We start from the raw sequence: 15,042 nt of genomic DNA on the forward strand, positions 1-15,042 counted from the left end.
AATCTCCTTCCTTAGAAGTTTTTAAGGTCAGGCTTGACAAAGCCCTGGCTGGGATGATTTAATTGGGGATTGGTCCTGCTTTGAGCAGGGGGTTGGACTAGATGACCTCCTGAGGTCCCTTCCAATCCTGATATTCTATGATTCTATGATTCTATAAGCCAGGGTGTGAAGCTACAGCATACTAGCTTGCCATGCAGTCCCTGCTACCACATACAGAAAGCTCTGTAGTGCACTTTGATGTACTGCTCTTTGAAATGGGAGTAACTCAAAGTGGACTACAGAACTGTTAGTGTGCCTGAAGCAGGGTCCACAGAGTGAGTTTCTGTGCAGCAAGCTAATGCGCTGTAGACTATCACCCTTGCTTGCTACGACTAACTCGCCATGTAGGCAAGCCCCAAGGCTCACTTCTTCTATTTATGCAAACACTTACTACTGGGTGTATAGCTTATTAATGTTGGAACCTCACTTAACTTCAGTGAGACCACTCATTGGGGTTCTGAAACCATACATTTCAAAGTTCTTGACAAAGGAACATATCATTATCACCATTTTTCTGATGGGGAAACTAAGGTGACATGTCTTGACATAGGTTATGTACCCAGATCAGCAGTAGAGCGGTGTTTGATGCTCAAGAGAGTACTGCTTCACAAGAGTTTACTGACTGTGGCATGGCTTGAAACATCTTTATTCAAGATTTTGCCCTATTAGGGACAACCACTCAGTCACTTATTTTGGTTGGTTACAGTGACCATGGCAGGGGGCTGTTTATACAACCTGTTGTGACACTATATCTGAGTCTAACATCTGCCACATGCCCAAGTGATGTTGTTGCTGATTTCATCTGAGGAGACTGATGGGTCTATTTATTTATTAAGTGTATCTTAACCCAGAACATTGATTAGGCATTCTTTCATAGTTTGCAAAATAAGTAAATAAATATACTTGAATATTTAATCCCAACAAAGTTTTTGAAAGCAGCGGTATCTTATTTTCAGACTGGTGGTATATTATCTGCCCTCTAGTGGTAGAAGTAGTGAATTAATGAATGTTTTTCTATTTCATGGATACCGCCTGCCATGGTAACTGATTGTTCTGTTTGACCTGGAAATATGTAGGCAAATGTCTGATATGCATTACATTTTTTAGAAATTAAAATTAATTAACGAAGGAAATTCAATAAATGGCTTTTTGTCTAATATGACAGTTAAACATTTTTCTTTTCTTGAAGGACACGATATAGAAGCCTTAATTCTAGTGGCACTGAAAGATTTGTGGGGAAAGATGAAATATTGGACCCACTCCTGCTCACTTGGAAATCAATGGAATTTTTTTCCTTTGGTGTCAGTGGGAGCAGGATTGTACCCTTCTGTCAGATCTTGTGTATAAATAGCGAGTTCCATTTGTGCTTGAAAAAATCTTTTTCCCTCATGATGAAATTATATATTTTGTCAGGATGTGTGTGGATGTGTACATAGGTTGACAATTTGATGTTATTTTGGCTCTTACAGAAAGGATTAAATTATTCTCTTCTGATACTGGAGATTTACAAAAATGTAAATTCCATTCAGTGTAGTTTACAACGGTGAAATTCACTTTGAGAGACTCATTTTCAAGGGGATCTAGGTAAGGAAATGCTCAAATTTTAAAGGTAACAAAGGTATAATTAGAATAAATATAGGGGATTATAAATCAGATCTGAAAAACAAACCCTGTTAAATAATTTCCAAACTGTGTGTGTAGTTAAAATATCATGTTTGATCTATTTTAAGGAAAACTCCATCTCCATTCTCAAGCAAACAGCAAAAGCAATAGAATGCAATAATCTTCACCAGCAGCAATCCATAAAACATTCGTGCTTATGTAACAGTGTCAGGGTTTTTATTCTTTGTAAAGTAAAGACACTATTTATTCAGTCTGATTTATGAAAAAAATACATATACCAAAAATTACAGTCTTGACCAGTAAGAAAATCTCCTCTTACCCCATCCACCAGGCTAATAATGTCCTCTCCTGTCTCTTACAGGCAAAGGCCTGAAAAAGAAAGATAAGTTTTCCAATATGCCCTTAAGGTCAGTAGGCTCTGGCTCCTTTCCATTAAGAGGAAAGCAAATTCCAGAGTGGAAGGTACTGCTGCCAATTCCACCTGTTTAAACCAGTTTGATCGTAGCAAGTAACAATTAAGTTAAGGTGCTGAAGCTATGGCATGGCATGAGGATCTTTCAAGGTTACAGGAGTCTGACCAATTTGATCTGTATTCATAAAAAACACTAACGAATTACATCCAGAAACATAACAAAGAAAACATAACCTAGATAGAGCTACTATAATGCAGGTGCATAACTGTTTGGAAAACTACTCCCAGAGAGAAAAGGAGTACTTGTGGCACCTTAGAGACTAACCAATTTATTTGAGCATGAGCTTTCGTGAGCTACAGCTCACTTCATCAGATGTATACCGTGGAAACTGCAGCAGACTTTATATACACACAGAGAATATGAAACAATACCTCCTCCCACCCCACTGTCCTGCTGGTAATAGCTTATCTAAAGTGATCAACAGGTGGGCCATTTCCAGCATAAATCCAGGTTTTCTCACCCTCCACCCCCCCACACAAATTCACTCTCCTGCTGGTGCTAGCCCATCCAAAGCACCAGCAGGAGAGTGAATTTGTGTGGGGGGGTGGAGGGTGAGAAAACCTGGATTTGTGCTGGAAATGGCCCACCTGTTGATCACTTTAGATAAGCTATTACCAGCAGGACAGTGGGGTGGGAGGAGGTATTGTTTCATATTCTCTGTGTGTATATAAAGTCTGCTGCAGTTTCCACGGTATACATCTGATGAAGTGAGCTGTAGCTCACGAAAGCTCATGCTCAAATAAATTGGTTAGTCTCTAAGGTGCCACAAGTACTCCTTTTCTTTTTGCGAATACAGACTAACACGGCTGTTCCTCTGAAACCTGTCATACTCCCAGAGAGAAGTTATCAGTGGTTCACAGTCAAGCTGGAAGGGCATAACAAAAGGGGTCCCACGGGGAACAGTTCTGGGTCTGGTTCTACTCAATATCTTCATCAATGATTTAGATAATAGCGTAGAGACTACACTTATAAAGTTTGCGGACAATACCAACCTGGAAGGGGTTGCAAGTGCTTTGGAGGATAATTCAAAATGATCTGGACAAACTGGAGAAATGTTCTGAAGTAAATAGGACAAAATTCAATAAGGACAAATTCAAAGTACTCTGTTTAGGAACAATCAGCCATACACATACAAAATGGGAAATGACTGCCTAGGAAGGAGTACTGCAGAAAGGGATCTGGGGGTCATAGTGGACCACAAGCTAAATATGAGTCAACAGTGTAACACAGTTGCAAGAAATGCAGACGTCATTCTGGGATATATTAACAGGAGTGTTGTAAGCAAGACATGAGAAGTAATTATTCTGCTCTACTCTGTGCTAACAAGGCCTCAGCTGGAGTATTGTGTCCACTTCTGGGTGCCACATTTCAGGAAAGATGTGGACAAATTGGAGAAAGTCCAGAGGAGAGCAACACAAATAATAAAAGATCTAGAAAACATGACCTATGAGGAAAGATGGACAAAATTGGGTTTGCTCAGTCTGGAGAAGAGAAGACAGGAGGGGGGGGACGACTGGGGGGGGGGAAGAGAGATAAGTTTTCAAGTACATACAAGGTTGTTACAAGGAGAAGGGAGAAAATTGTTCTCTTTAATCTCTGAGGATAGGGCAAGAAGCAATGGGCTTAAATTGCAGCAGAGTTGGTTTAGGTTGGACATTAGGAAAAACCCCCTAACTGTAAGAGTGGTTAAGCATTAGAACAAATTGCCTAGGGAAGTTGTGGAATCTCCATCATTGGAGGTTTTTAAGAACAGGCTAGATAAACACCTGTCAGGAATAGTCTAGTTATTACTTACTCCTGCCTTGAGTGCCAGGGACTCGACTGGATGACTCCCTCGAGGTCCCTTCCAGTCCTACACTTCTATGATTCGATAAAGGAATAAATGCTGATCAGAGAGAACAGTTGTAATGTCTATTCTCTGCAAGAAGGACTGCTAAGCAAATGGATAATCACATTGTACACTTGGTGGAGTTTCCTGCTTGTCTTTAGAAATAGCTCCACATAGAGTCCACTGTAGAAGTGTCAAAGGCACAGATCACTGCTGCAAGATCTAGATCCAAAAGAAAAAGTTAGCAACATTAATCACTATGCACACATGGGGAAACATACTGCTTGTTACTATGGTTGTCTGCATCTCCAGCAGCTGCTGAGGGCCCCAACAAGAACTCCACGTTGAGTAATTAAGTAAAACTGTCTGTTCAAGGACAACATCTCTATAATGATTCTTACTGGTGGAATGTTCATAATGGTGAGTGCAGTAAGTTTTCATGGGTGAAACATAAAAGGAAAGAGGTGATAACGAAAGCAGTAGGAAATGGTATCAATGGAAAACAAAGAAAAAGCTCCAGGTTTCAGTTTCAAATACTTTAGAGTGTCATGACCAACCATGACATTCAGAGTTATAGGGAACAGTACTTTGAGTATTCCTACTTGGGGTGACACATACAGCTAAATATGGATTCTCAAATAGATATGTCAGGAACAGGAAGTAGAGGAGAACTATGAGCCAGAAAATAGAAAATCCACCCAGAGGAGAACCCATCCAGGATATATTCTTACCCATAGAGAGGAACTGACTGAGAATTTGAGAGTACACAGTGACCACAAATTCCTGTTGACAAACAGTATTAAGAAATGGATTCATTGGGCACTTCAAAGTGTAAGAATTCAGTTGACTATTCTAAGATATCAGAAACCTAGGTCCTCAACAAATACTTATATGTGTGTGTATCCCTGAAGCTAAGAACATGTGTAGGTACAAAAATGAAGCAGTAAGGTTCTATAAAAGGACATATTAAATTCCATGAGTGTGGTAGATGACTGGAGGATGTTCAAACAAACATGAGAATTAAATTGCAAGAAATTTTGTTACCACTGAAAAACAGGAAACCAAAACTGGCCAGTATGGCTTCATGAGCAATTTATTGAAAGACCTGGAACTACAAAAAAAGCTGTACTACAAAGGGACAAAGTTGGAAGGAACCAGACAAGGTTAGTTAGTTAATCAAGGCTTGTGTGGAAAACATAAGGACTAAAAAAGAAGCACATTTAGTTAATACTAACCAAATGAAATAAGGAGAACAAGTAAGGCTTTTACAACTTCATTTGGAGGGAAAGTAGGCACAGTGAGGAGAGAGACCACACCAGTGACACGTCCAAAATGGATGAACTACCTGCTTGTTAAAAATCTTATTTTAACCAGAAAAAATAAAAAAAGATGTATAGGAAATTAGGAAGAAAGGAAAACTTAGTCGATATAGCTACTGTTCTAAAAATAAGGTATGGGAAAGAGTGGGAAAGATGAATAAATCATCAAGTCTGCATGATAGATATCTCTGGGCTAACAAAATAATTAGCTAATGACATTATTAAACCACTGGCAATTATTTATTTAAAAGTGCTGAAGAACCAATGATACACTCGAGGATTGGAAAAGAGCAACTGTGTTACTGAAATTTTTCTTTAAAAAAAAATCACTCCTGGCATTTAGTCTCCAGTAACACGATGGAATAAATATTGAGACAAAACCTTGTGAGACACTCTTATGTTCACACATCACTAAAAAGTGAGATTCAGTGTAGGAAAAATGCAGCTTTGTACCTCTGAGGGTCAAACACACCCAATTTCTATACACAGAGACGTACTTGAAAAGCTGAGAGTCTGGAAAAGACTGAGCTGATGTGTGATAGCGGATAGCAAATTGGAGGTGTACATTTAATAAAGACAATGTGATTTTTAGACGATATGCAGGAGCATTGTATCAAAAATAAGAATATTGAGATTACCGTGATCGGATTCAGGAAAACGTTGATTAACCCAGAGAGAAATGAAGGAATAAAGGCCTGGAGAAACTGACCTAGAAATGAATGAAAAAAACTAAGCAATGACTAAAAAATGCTGTGAAAACACTGTAAGAATTTTGAAGAGTCTAAACAATGAAGGCCAAATTCTGTCCTTGAATACTCACCTGCAGCTTGTTAGGGCTCCGCTGCCCTCCCTGGGTTCTTGTCACGCAGACAGAAAGCAGAAGGCCAGAGTCCAAAGTGCAGGCAATGCAATGCCTGTTGGAGTTAACAAGGAAGCATAACCATAGCTCTGTACACCAGTAGAGCTTTTCCTTTTCCCCTCCTCCTTCTTAGCAGGCTTAATTATATTGGTAGTGCCCGTCCCTGGTCCCACCCCTTACAATTTATGGTCATGTTCCGTTTTGGAGGGTCTTGAGTCTGGAGGCTTCAGTACCAGAAGAGTGAGGTTGTGTCCTGGCCAAGGCTACTTTTTCTTTGGCTTTTTGTGTTTCTCATACCTTGCCCCTCCCAACTGGTTGCTTGACCTTGTCTTGGGAAAGGAGTCAAAGCAGTTGTATATTAATCTCCAACCATATCCAGCAACATTTTAGCTCTATTTCTTATCTTTTTTTATTATACTAAAAAAAACATCTTGTTGTAGGCAGAACCAACACACTTCTTTCTTCCTTGTTCACATATGTTGATAAGGACATAAGGCACAAACAAGTATATTTGAAAAACGTCAAAATTCTCTCTCTGGCAAATAAACAGGCCTAAATACTGTGACAGGGTTGGGCAGAATGGCTATAGGAGAGTAACAGAAGGCAGATATACAAGCCCCAGGCTAAGTAGGTCCCTTTTCCCTGGGTAAGGTAACAGGGAAGGTTCCAGAACAATCAGGAACCTTCTGGAGACTATTAAGACAGGCTGATTAGAACATCTGCAGCCAATCGAGAAGCTGCTAGAATCAATTAAGGCACGCTAATCAGGGCACCTGGGTTTTAAAAAGGAGCTCACTTCAGTTTGTGGTGTGCATGTGAGGAGCTGGGAGCAAGAGGCACTAGGAGCTGAGAGTGAGAACGTGGACTGTTGGAGGACTGAGGTGTACAAGCATTATCAGACACCAGGAGGAAGGTCCTATGGTGAGGATAAGAAGGTGTTGGGAGGAGGCCATGGGGAAGTAGCCCAGGGAGTTGCAGCTGTTGCACAGCTGTTCCAGGAGGCACTCTAGACAGCTGCATTCCACAGGGCCCTGGGCTGGAACCCGGAGTAGAGGGCGGGTCTGGGTTCCCCCCAAATCCTCCCAACTCCTGGTCAGACACAGGAGGAGTCGACCTGGACTGTGGGTTCAGAAAAACGGCCAAGCTGAGGGCTGCCGTGAAGCTCCAAGGCGAGCAAATCCTCCAGTAAGCGCAAGACCCACCAAGGTAGAGCAGGAACTTTGTCACAATGCATAAATAAATAAATATAAATATTACCATCACTAACACAGCTCTCATTGGCTGCCTGCATATAGGTGCACAACAGCCCTACAGAGTTCATCTTTAAAAAGGGAGAGGAGGAGTTTATAAAGCCACCGGTGGAAATAACTATAAAAAATGGGATCCAACTGAGCAAAGTTCAAATGTAAATATCAGATGTATATAAAAAAAAAATACTATTTGTGAGAACCATTGGAATAGTGGGGAATAGTTACTCACACGGGGAGCATTTGGAGGCTACATCATTTTGGTCCTTTAAAAACCAGACTGGACAAAGTGATCATGAAACAGCTTTGAAGTGACAAAGGGAAGACAAAATAACACAGTAGGCCTTTTCTGTCTCTGCTGTATACAGTGTGATTCTGTGAAATGACGCTTGTTGTCCTGTCCGAATGACATCTTGTTGGTGTGTAGTAGTAGGATGAACCCAAATGTTCAAATCCTCACCAAAGGAGAAGTGGATTATTATTATTAGGATATACCACATACTCTGGATTGATTTTACTATGAGAATTACTGTCTGCCATTTTCAGAATGTATGGGTTTGAAAATAGTTGATTATATTTCTGTGTGGTCACGTTTGTTTTGGTAAAGTTTCTAAATGCCTCTTGAAGGAAAGGATCATGGAAATTATAGAAATAGAGGGCTGAAATGGATCTCAAGAGGTCATCTAGTGCAGGATGAGTAAGTAGAATGTGAAAGGGATAGCTCATACAGTCTTCATCATAGACTTGAGTGATAGATACTGATTCCTGAATGTAGAAAGGAATGTGTTTTTAAAAAGAATGGATTCTTATTTTCCCTAACCTTAGTCCTGGAATTTTTTAAAAAGAAAAAAGTTTAGAGAAGTTGAGCAACATAAGTGCAGGGGAATGGACTAGATGACCTCTCGAGGTGCCGTCCAGTTCTATGATTTCTTAGCGTAGGGAGTGGAGAAAGTCGTTATATACAGCAAAAATCTGCCTGACTTTTAATAAGAAAATATCTGTCCTCTGGGACCAAAGGTTGTGAATTGGAAAGAATCTGTGCATTCAGGACAGGCTGAAATAGATGAACGACAATGATATTCCCATTGAATGAGGCTGGGATTTATCAAAATGTAGCATGTCACTACTGAAATATTGTGTTTACCAAGTATTCTTTTATATGGGAATATTTTTAATAGCTGGGATGCTGGTATTCATTCTTCAGTTCATGCAAAATATGGCTTCATAAGCAAAAGAAATAAGTTTTTTAATCCCCAGGCATTTAGACCTTATTCATTTAAAACAAACATGGGGCTGCAAATGAAGTTTTGCATAGGTAAAGTCTCCCAGATCTTTCCCTTTAATTATTGTTTGTTTTTAGAATATGAATACCAAATACTAATTTAGGAAACTGATCGCCTAACAATGGAGAAACCAGTGATACTGTGAATACATAATTTTATAAATGGTATCAGTCTTCCAAAAATAATGAATCAACCTGACAATTGCTTTCCAATGAGCCTGCCTTAAATCTTGCTGAAGTCACTTACAGCTGTGCCAAGGAGTTGTAAAAGGCTACCATCCTGACTTCACAGCATTTTTTAACTTCTTTTGCAAAGATGTAAATGACAACACAAGGTGTGACACAGCAGGGAGTTGGATCCAGTGAGTCTAACTTCTGTTGCCAGAAAAGTTATCATTCCTCTGATTTCTAAACATTGTTGTAACTTTTCTCTTTCAGTATTTCTTTTATTATTTTATTGGGAATCAAAATGAGATTTGCAAATGATATTAAGTGTAGGATTTTTTAGTTTTATTTTTGAGGAAGATTGGCACTAGATTTAGTTTTTATAATTTTCTGGTACATTCCTAGGTCTCCATTAGTTTTGGAAAATAATTTAGGGTACAGTAATTTTATGTATACAGTTCTCTAATATGCTAGGATGCACAACAATTAATTTGTATATTTTCAAATAATGTTTAAAAGAGCACATACTGTTTATAGAGCTGTTCATCCTGTTCCTTTGTCTGATCTAGTGGTCTATAGCACATCCCTACTGGTACCCCATCTTGTGATTTATCAGTTAGTATTTTGATCCATAAGCATTCCAGCTTCTGTCCTTCTGAATTGTCAGTAACCTTAAAGCAGACTCTGGAGAACCAAGGTGGGACAAGCATATTCCACAGATGATAGCCCCCTGTGGAAAATACCTACAGCCTCTCATTTAAATCAAAGGGCCTGAGTTCAAATACCTCATTGGATTGCAGCGCTGTCTGTCACCAAGTAAGATATGCAAGATCTGGGAGATGCAGGAAAAATTATTTTTTAAAAAGTCAAGTTTAAATAGCCAAATCCTTGTTGGGCAAAAGTCGAGTCAAATTAATTGTTTGTGCTTATATTCCACCTGCATTTTTCACCTAGCTTCCACAGTGATTGACACTCTATAAATACCTTAGATTAGATCAAACCAATAGGCAATACTACTAGAATGTTGACCCATGAGAGGTCACAGAAAAGGGTGTGGAAGCTGAGCAGTACTAAAGGAGATAAGTTCAGAGAATGTGAACTCAGTAAGGGGGAGGGGGAGAGAGAGTGGGTAATGCTTAATCCTAAATATTGCCTTTGTGCTGCACAGTTTATTAAAACATGAGAAGGGAGTGGGATATACAACTGACTGTGACAGGTACAAACTGGCTGATTGTACATAACAGAAGAGAACCCAGACATGTTTGGGCAGATTGAAAATGTAAAGTTTTTAATTAATTTATTTCAAGGCACTCATGAAAAATCATGTTCAGACTAGAGGTGGGTCTCCCTAGGTTGGATCCATTGATGACTGATATTCTCTTTCTTTCTGTTTCCCATTTATTGTCTCCTTCCCACTTTAAGACCTTTTTCTCCACTGCACTCTTTTTTTCCCCTCCTTCCTCCCCCATATTCCACCCTTTCATCTTAAAAAGAAAAGGAGATTTATATACATAGAGAACATGAAATAATGGGTAATCTCCCCACTGTATTTTCCACTGAATGCATCCGATGAAGTGAGCTGTAGCTCACGAAAGCTTATGCTCAAATAAATTTGTTAATCTCTAAGGTGCCACAAGTCCTCCTTTTCTTTTTGCGGATACAGACTAACATGGCAGCTACTCTGAAACCTTTCATCTTAGGACATCTTCTTCCCCACCCATCCTTTTTTTCAATGACCTCTGTCTTTCTTCTCATCTCACAGCCTCTTCTTTTTTCCTTTCTTCTCCATCCCCCTACTCTTCCTTCTAACAGTATCTCTTCCAGACTCTCTCCTCTCCGTGGTCTTTAGTGGTGTCTCTTCGTTCTTCTCCTTTCCAGGACTCTGGCTCCCTCTGCTGATGGTCCCAACCCTTCTTTCCCCTTCACCGTTTCATCCACTTCTGCAGACCATTGCGCTCTGCTCACAATTTCCTTTCTGCTACTGCCTCTCAGATATGCTCTTCTCGATCTAACTAACCTTATAAAAAAATCCCTATACCTTTACTCCCTGTCAGTCTCTGAGGATCCCTTTGACAAGATGTCTCCCTCTGCTGTAGTGTTTCAATTAAAATTATCTGAAGCTGAGTGCTAAACATCCCCATTAGACAAATGTTGCAATTATGTGCAGTGGCATTCATCTTAATTAATCTACACAATCCCATAAAATGATTATCATATTTGGAAGCATACTGGTGACCAGCCTGAAATTTCTTCTGCTGAACACACATTGTGGGGGTGCTGTGGGGGTGAGGGGACGTATACGGCTATTGATTATACATATTTCATAATGACATGGACTGGTAATGTGATTGTCAGTCTTCAAATTACTACTAGATCCATGCAGATTGAATACTGAGTTAACTGTGATAAGGGGGAAAGAGGAAAACACAGCAGAGATATTCAAATTTCTCTTTTCCAGTCAGGAATAAGAATATTCTAGGTTGTGGCATCTAGTGTCCTGTAGAAATAATTAGTGAGAGGGAAAGTCTTGTAGTGCTTCCTATATCAAAATGCACAGTCTCTTTGACATGGCTTTTCAAAGTTCATTCAAGTCCATGCCCTCTCATCTTGGCAGGACTGATTTTACTATTGCTGATGAGTGGGTGAGTGTCAAGTCTGATAGCATTTAAAAACTCCCCACATCAGTTCATTCCACTACCGAGCTATTTGAAGAGTTATACATATACCAAAGTTTAGGCTAAATTTTCTTTTCTGTACCGTAAGCCTATTCCTTATTGCCCTGTTTTTATTGACTAGGAGTATGTGTATGTCTCTACTAGAATCACAGGGTGTGATTGCAGCTCAGGTAGACATACCAGAGCTAGCTTTAATCTTGCTGGTTGGGTCCCAGAGCAGTGAAGCTGTGGCAGCATGCGTTGAACCGGGGCTACACAAGCCTCTGCAGAAGCTTGGGTAATTACTCATGGGGCTAGCTGGCACTGAAGTGTGTGCCACTGCAGCTTCTCTATTCTATGACATGAGCTCACTAGATTAAAGCTAGCTTGGGTATGTCTATGCAAATTGCCATCACGCCCGATAATTCCAGTATAGATGTACCCTAAGACTCATGGTCCAAGAGGAAATTAGGTTAAAAACAAATAGTCAAAGCTTACTTGATCTTTTCCGTAGATGTCATTAACCCAGCCATTAAAACTATGTGTACATACTATTATAGTGGGAAAGCCATGAAAGCATAGTTAAAAGCATTGGATCACCCCTACTTTATATTTTCTGTAATGATCTGCTGTTGATAGCTTAGATTGGAGATGACAAAATTTGGACCTGGATTTGAATATTTTAAAATTCAGCACCCACAGATTCTGACTTCTGAAGAACACAGACATAGAGGATGGAAAGATTCCCCCCATGCTCTGAGGCCAGTTTAAATTCACAAGAAAATTTAGCACATAGGATCAATGACCAGCAAGGTTTAAAGGGCTGATCTCTGCTCAAAGCTCCAATGTAGACCAGGAGAATTTTCCTTCTCAAACTCATATTGACAATTAGTTTATCATTTCTCTGTGCATTTGGGCAGGAATCAACCGTAATTCACCATAGGAACCCAAATGATTTTTACAGGATATGAACGGAGTAGTTTTGCCATAAGCGTGTACTACAGTCATTGAAGGTCTAGAAAAAATGAAATTTTTCTGAAGGTGAGTTCATCCTGGAAGTGCTCACTGACCTTTATACCATAGAGGTGGTGAGGTTTCATGGCTTAGGGAGGATTGGTGCTTTTGGGACAGCTGTGATGAATAGTCACATCTGGCTTCAGGAGTATTATTGATAATCTCAGACTGGCATACAGTAACCATCTGTTCAGATCTATGCTTTTTTGGGCACTGCTAGCGAAATGAGATTTCTATAACCTACAAGTCACATGGGAGGATTTGGGTGGAAGCATGTATGCATGTGTCCAAATCCATGTACTTTCATAAGAAAAAAAACTTTTACACCAAATCCACATGGGCACTTCACGGCTTACCTATTTCACCCAAAAGGCCATGTAAGCAGAGGGCCAAATTCCTCCTGGATGCAACTCCATTGGACTTAACCTGAATTACACCTGGGATGAATGTGATCCATAATGTCCTTAACACTTCAAGCTCTTTTGATAATGTACAAGAGAGAGAGTTTCTTTCTGTTTCCACTCAGTGTAATGTCATGTCTTAGTATAATATGTTTAAGCATGTCTGCTCTGTCACTTACCACTGATGCTTGCATGCTCTTCTTTAAGACTGGTTTCAGAGTAACAGCCGTGTTAGTCTGTATTTGCAAAAAGAAAAGGAGTACTTGTGGCACCTTAGGGACTAACCAATTTATTTGAGCATAAGCTTTCGTGACTAGCACCCTAGGATTACTCCTTTGCACTGTGCAAGTATTTAAACAGGTAACTTCTACCATTTCTTTAGTGGAACTGTGATTAGCTACTTGTCCTCCTCTTCATGTCCTCAATTTCTGCCCTGGGAGCAGAATACTAAATATTTACCCCCTAATAAGGAATTTGGGGTATTTCTCTACTCTTTAGTTTTAATTTTGCTTTTAAAGGATTGAAACCAGTTGTATAGAGAAACTCCGTGTTAGCTTTTCTCTCTTCTTTTTGTTCTCGAGATACATCAATATTCCAGTTATTTGACCTGTCTGTCTCTTTAATATAGCAAAGGTAGCAATCAAAGTAAATATTTCCATGTCTTTTCTTTTAGATAAAATTGAAGATGAACTGGAAATGACCACGGTGTGCTATCGGCCGGAAGGACTGGAACAGCTTGAAACACAAACCAATTTCACAAAGAGGGAACTTCAAGTGCTTTACAGAGGATTTAAAAATGTAAGAACCAAAGCATTGCAATGAATTGGCTAATGTATATGTCATCACCATCCCTCTGCTGCATGGTATCCAAACTACTCACCTGTGTTCCATAGCTTTTATCCTGGTAACAATGACACAGAGATTTCATTTTGGAGGCCTGGGCTTTTTGAAGCAGAAGGATCTGAGTTCTAACCCTCCAACCACAGTGAAATATACATGACAAAAGCCTTATAAATATTTTTTCTTGGCATCATGATCTGCTTAAAACTAGAACTGAATGAATATCTATCATGTGATTTACTCAGCAAATTTAGGTGGTTTGCCCTTATTCCCAAATATTTGCAATCACATAGCAATTTCCTCAAATGCATTTGTAGGTTGAAATTAACTCACAATATTATTTTCTGATTTTTTTTAACTCTTTGGATAGATCACAGAGTTTTCTGTGAGTAATTGGTTCTTGGTATTAAAAATTGAGCTCTCTTGGTTAGTTGCTAAATATGCTGGAATGCCATATATAGGACCCTACCAAATTCACGGTCCATTTGGTCAATTTCACGGTCATAGGTTTTTTTAATTGTAAATATCATTATTTCAGCTATTTAAATATGTAATTTCACAGTGTTGTGATTATAGGGATCCTGACAAAAAAACGAGTTGTGGGGGGGGATCACAAGGTTATGAGGGGGAGGGGGGGAGTGTGGTACTGCTACCCTTACTTCTACACTGCTGATGGTGGCGGCCCAGCCTTTCCTGTGCAACTGGAAAGTGGTGGATGCTGGCCAGGATCCCAGCTCCAAAGGCAGAGCCGCTGCCAGCAGCAGTAGTAGTAGAAGTAAGGATGGCATGGTATGGCATTGCCACCCTTACTTCTGTGCTGCTGCCTGCAGAGCTGGGCCCTCAGTCAGCAACCGCCAGTCTCCGGCCGCCCAGCTCTGAAGGCAGCGCAGAAGTAAGGGTGACAGTACCATGAACCCCCTAAAATAACCTTGCAACCCCCCCGCAACTCCCTTTTGGGTCAGGACCCCCAATTTGAGAAATGCTGTTCTTCCCCGAGAAATCTGTATAGCATAGACCAGATTGCATGGAGGGAGACCAGATTTCACTGTCTGTGACGCATTTTTCATGGTCATGAATTTGGTAGGCCCTACCCATATACTAACACATTATTAACTATTTGAATATATATCAACATTTCTCTTGGATAGGTCATAACTGTGACGGGGGTGCCAGGCACCCCTCCCACCCTGTGCTGTGTCAAATACTGCCCTATCTCATTACAAATATCCTGTCCAGTGCTAGGAGATCACACATGCAAGCTTGATAATCCTTTTCCACAAGTATTCATTGGAGTAACA

At 40.0% G+C, this 15,042-nt stretch overlaps 2 protein-coding genes and 1 long non-coding RNA gene across 8 annotated transcripts in view; 1 reads left to right on the forward strand and 2 right to left on the reverse strand.

Moving 5' to 3' along the window:
• KCNIP1 (potassium voltage-gated channel interacting protein 1) overlaps nt 1-15,042 on the forward strand; it is an 803,899-nt gene that overhangs the window by 746,284 nt on the left and 42,573 nt on the right. For all 6 annotated transcript variants that reach the window (XM_048862516.2, XM_048862518.2, XM_048862515.2 and 3 more), the window contains one exon: nt 13,578-13,702. In XM_048862516.2, the coding sequence (XP_048718473.1) occupies nt 13,578-13,702 (125 nt within the window). The remainder of the gene's footprint in view (nt 1-13,577; nt 13,703-15,042) is intronic.
• Nucleotides 1-15,042, reverse strand: part of LOC142068388 (uncharacterized) — a 798,233-nt gene that overhangs the window by 709,948 nt on the left and 73,243 nt on the right. The gene's annotated exons all lie outside the window — the stretch shown is intronic.
• On the reverse strand, nt 3,133-6,259 carry LOC142073085 (uncharacterized). Its single transcript, XR_012669773.1, has 3 exons — nt 6,103-6,259; nt 5,921-5,991; nt 3,133-3,192 (listed from the first exon to the last, which is right to left on the reverse strand). It is a non-coding gene; the product is annotated as an uncharacterized LOC142073085 (long non-coding RNA).

The sequence above is a fragment of the Caretta caretta genome, chromosome 8 (assembly GCF_965140235.1).
Source record: "Caretta caretta isolate rCarCar2 chromosome 8, rCarCar1.hap1, whole genome shotgun sequence".
Classification (NCBI taxonomy): domain Eukaryota; kingdom Metazoa; phylum Chordata; order Testudines; family Cheloniidae; genus Caretta; species Caretta caretta.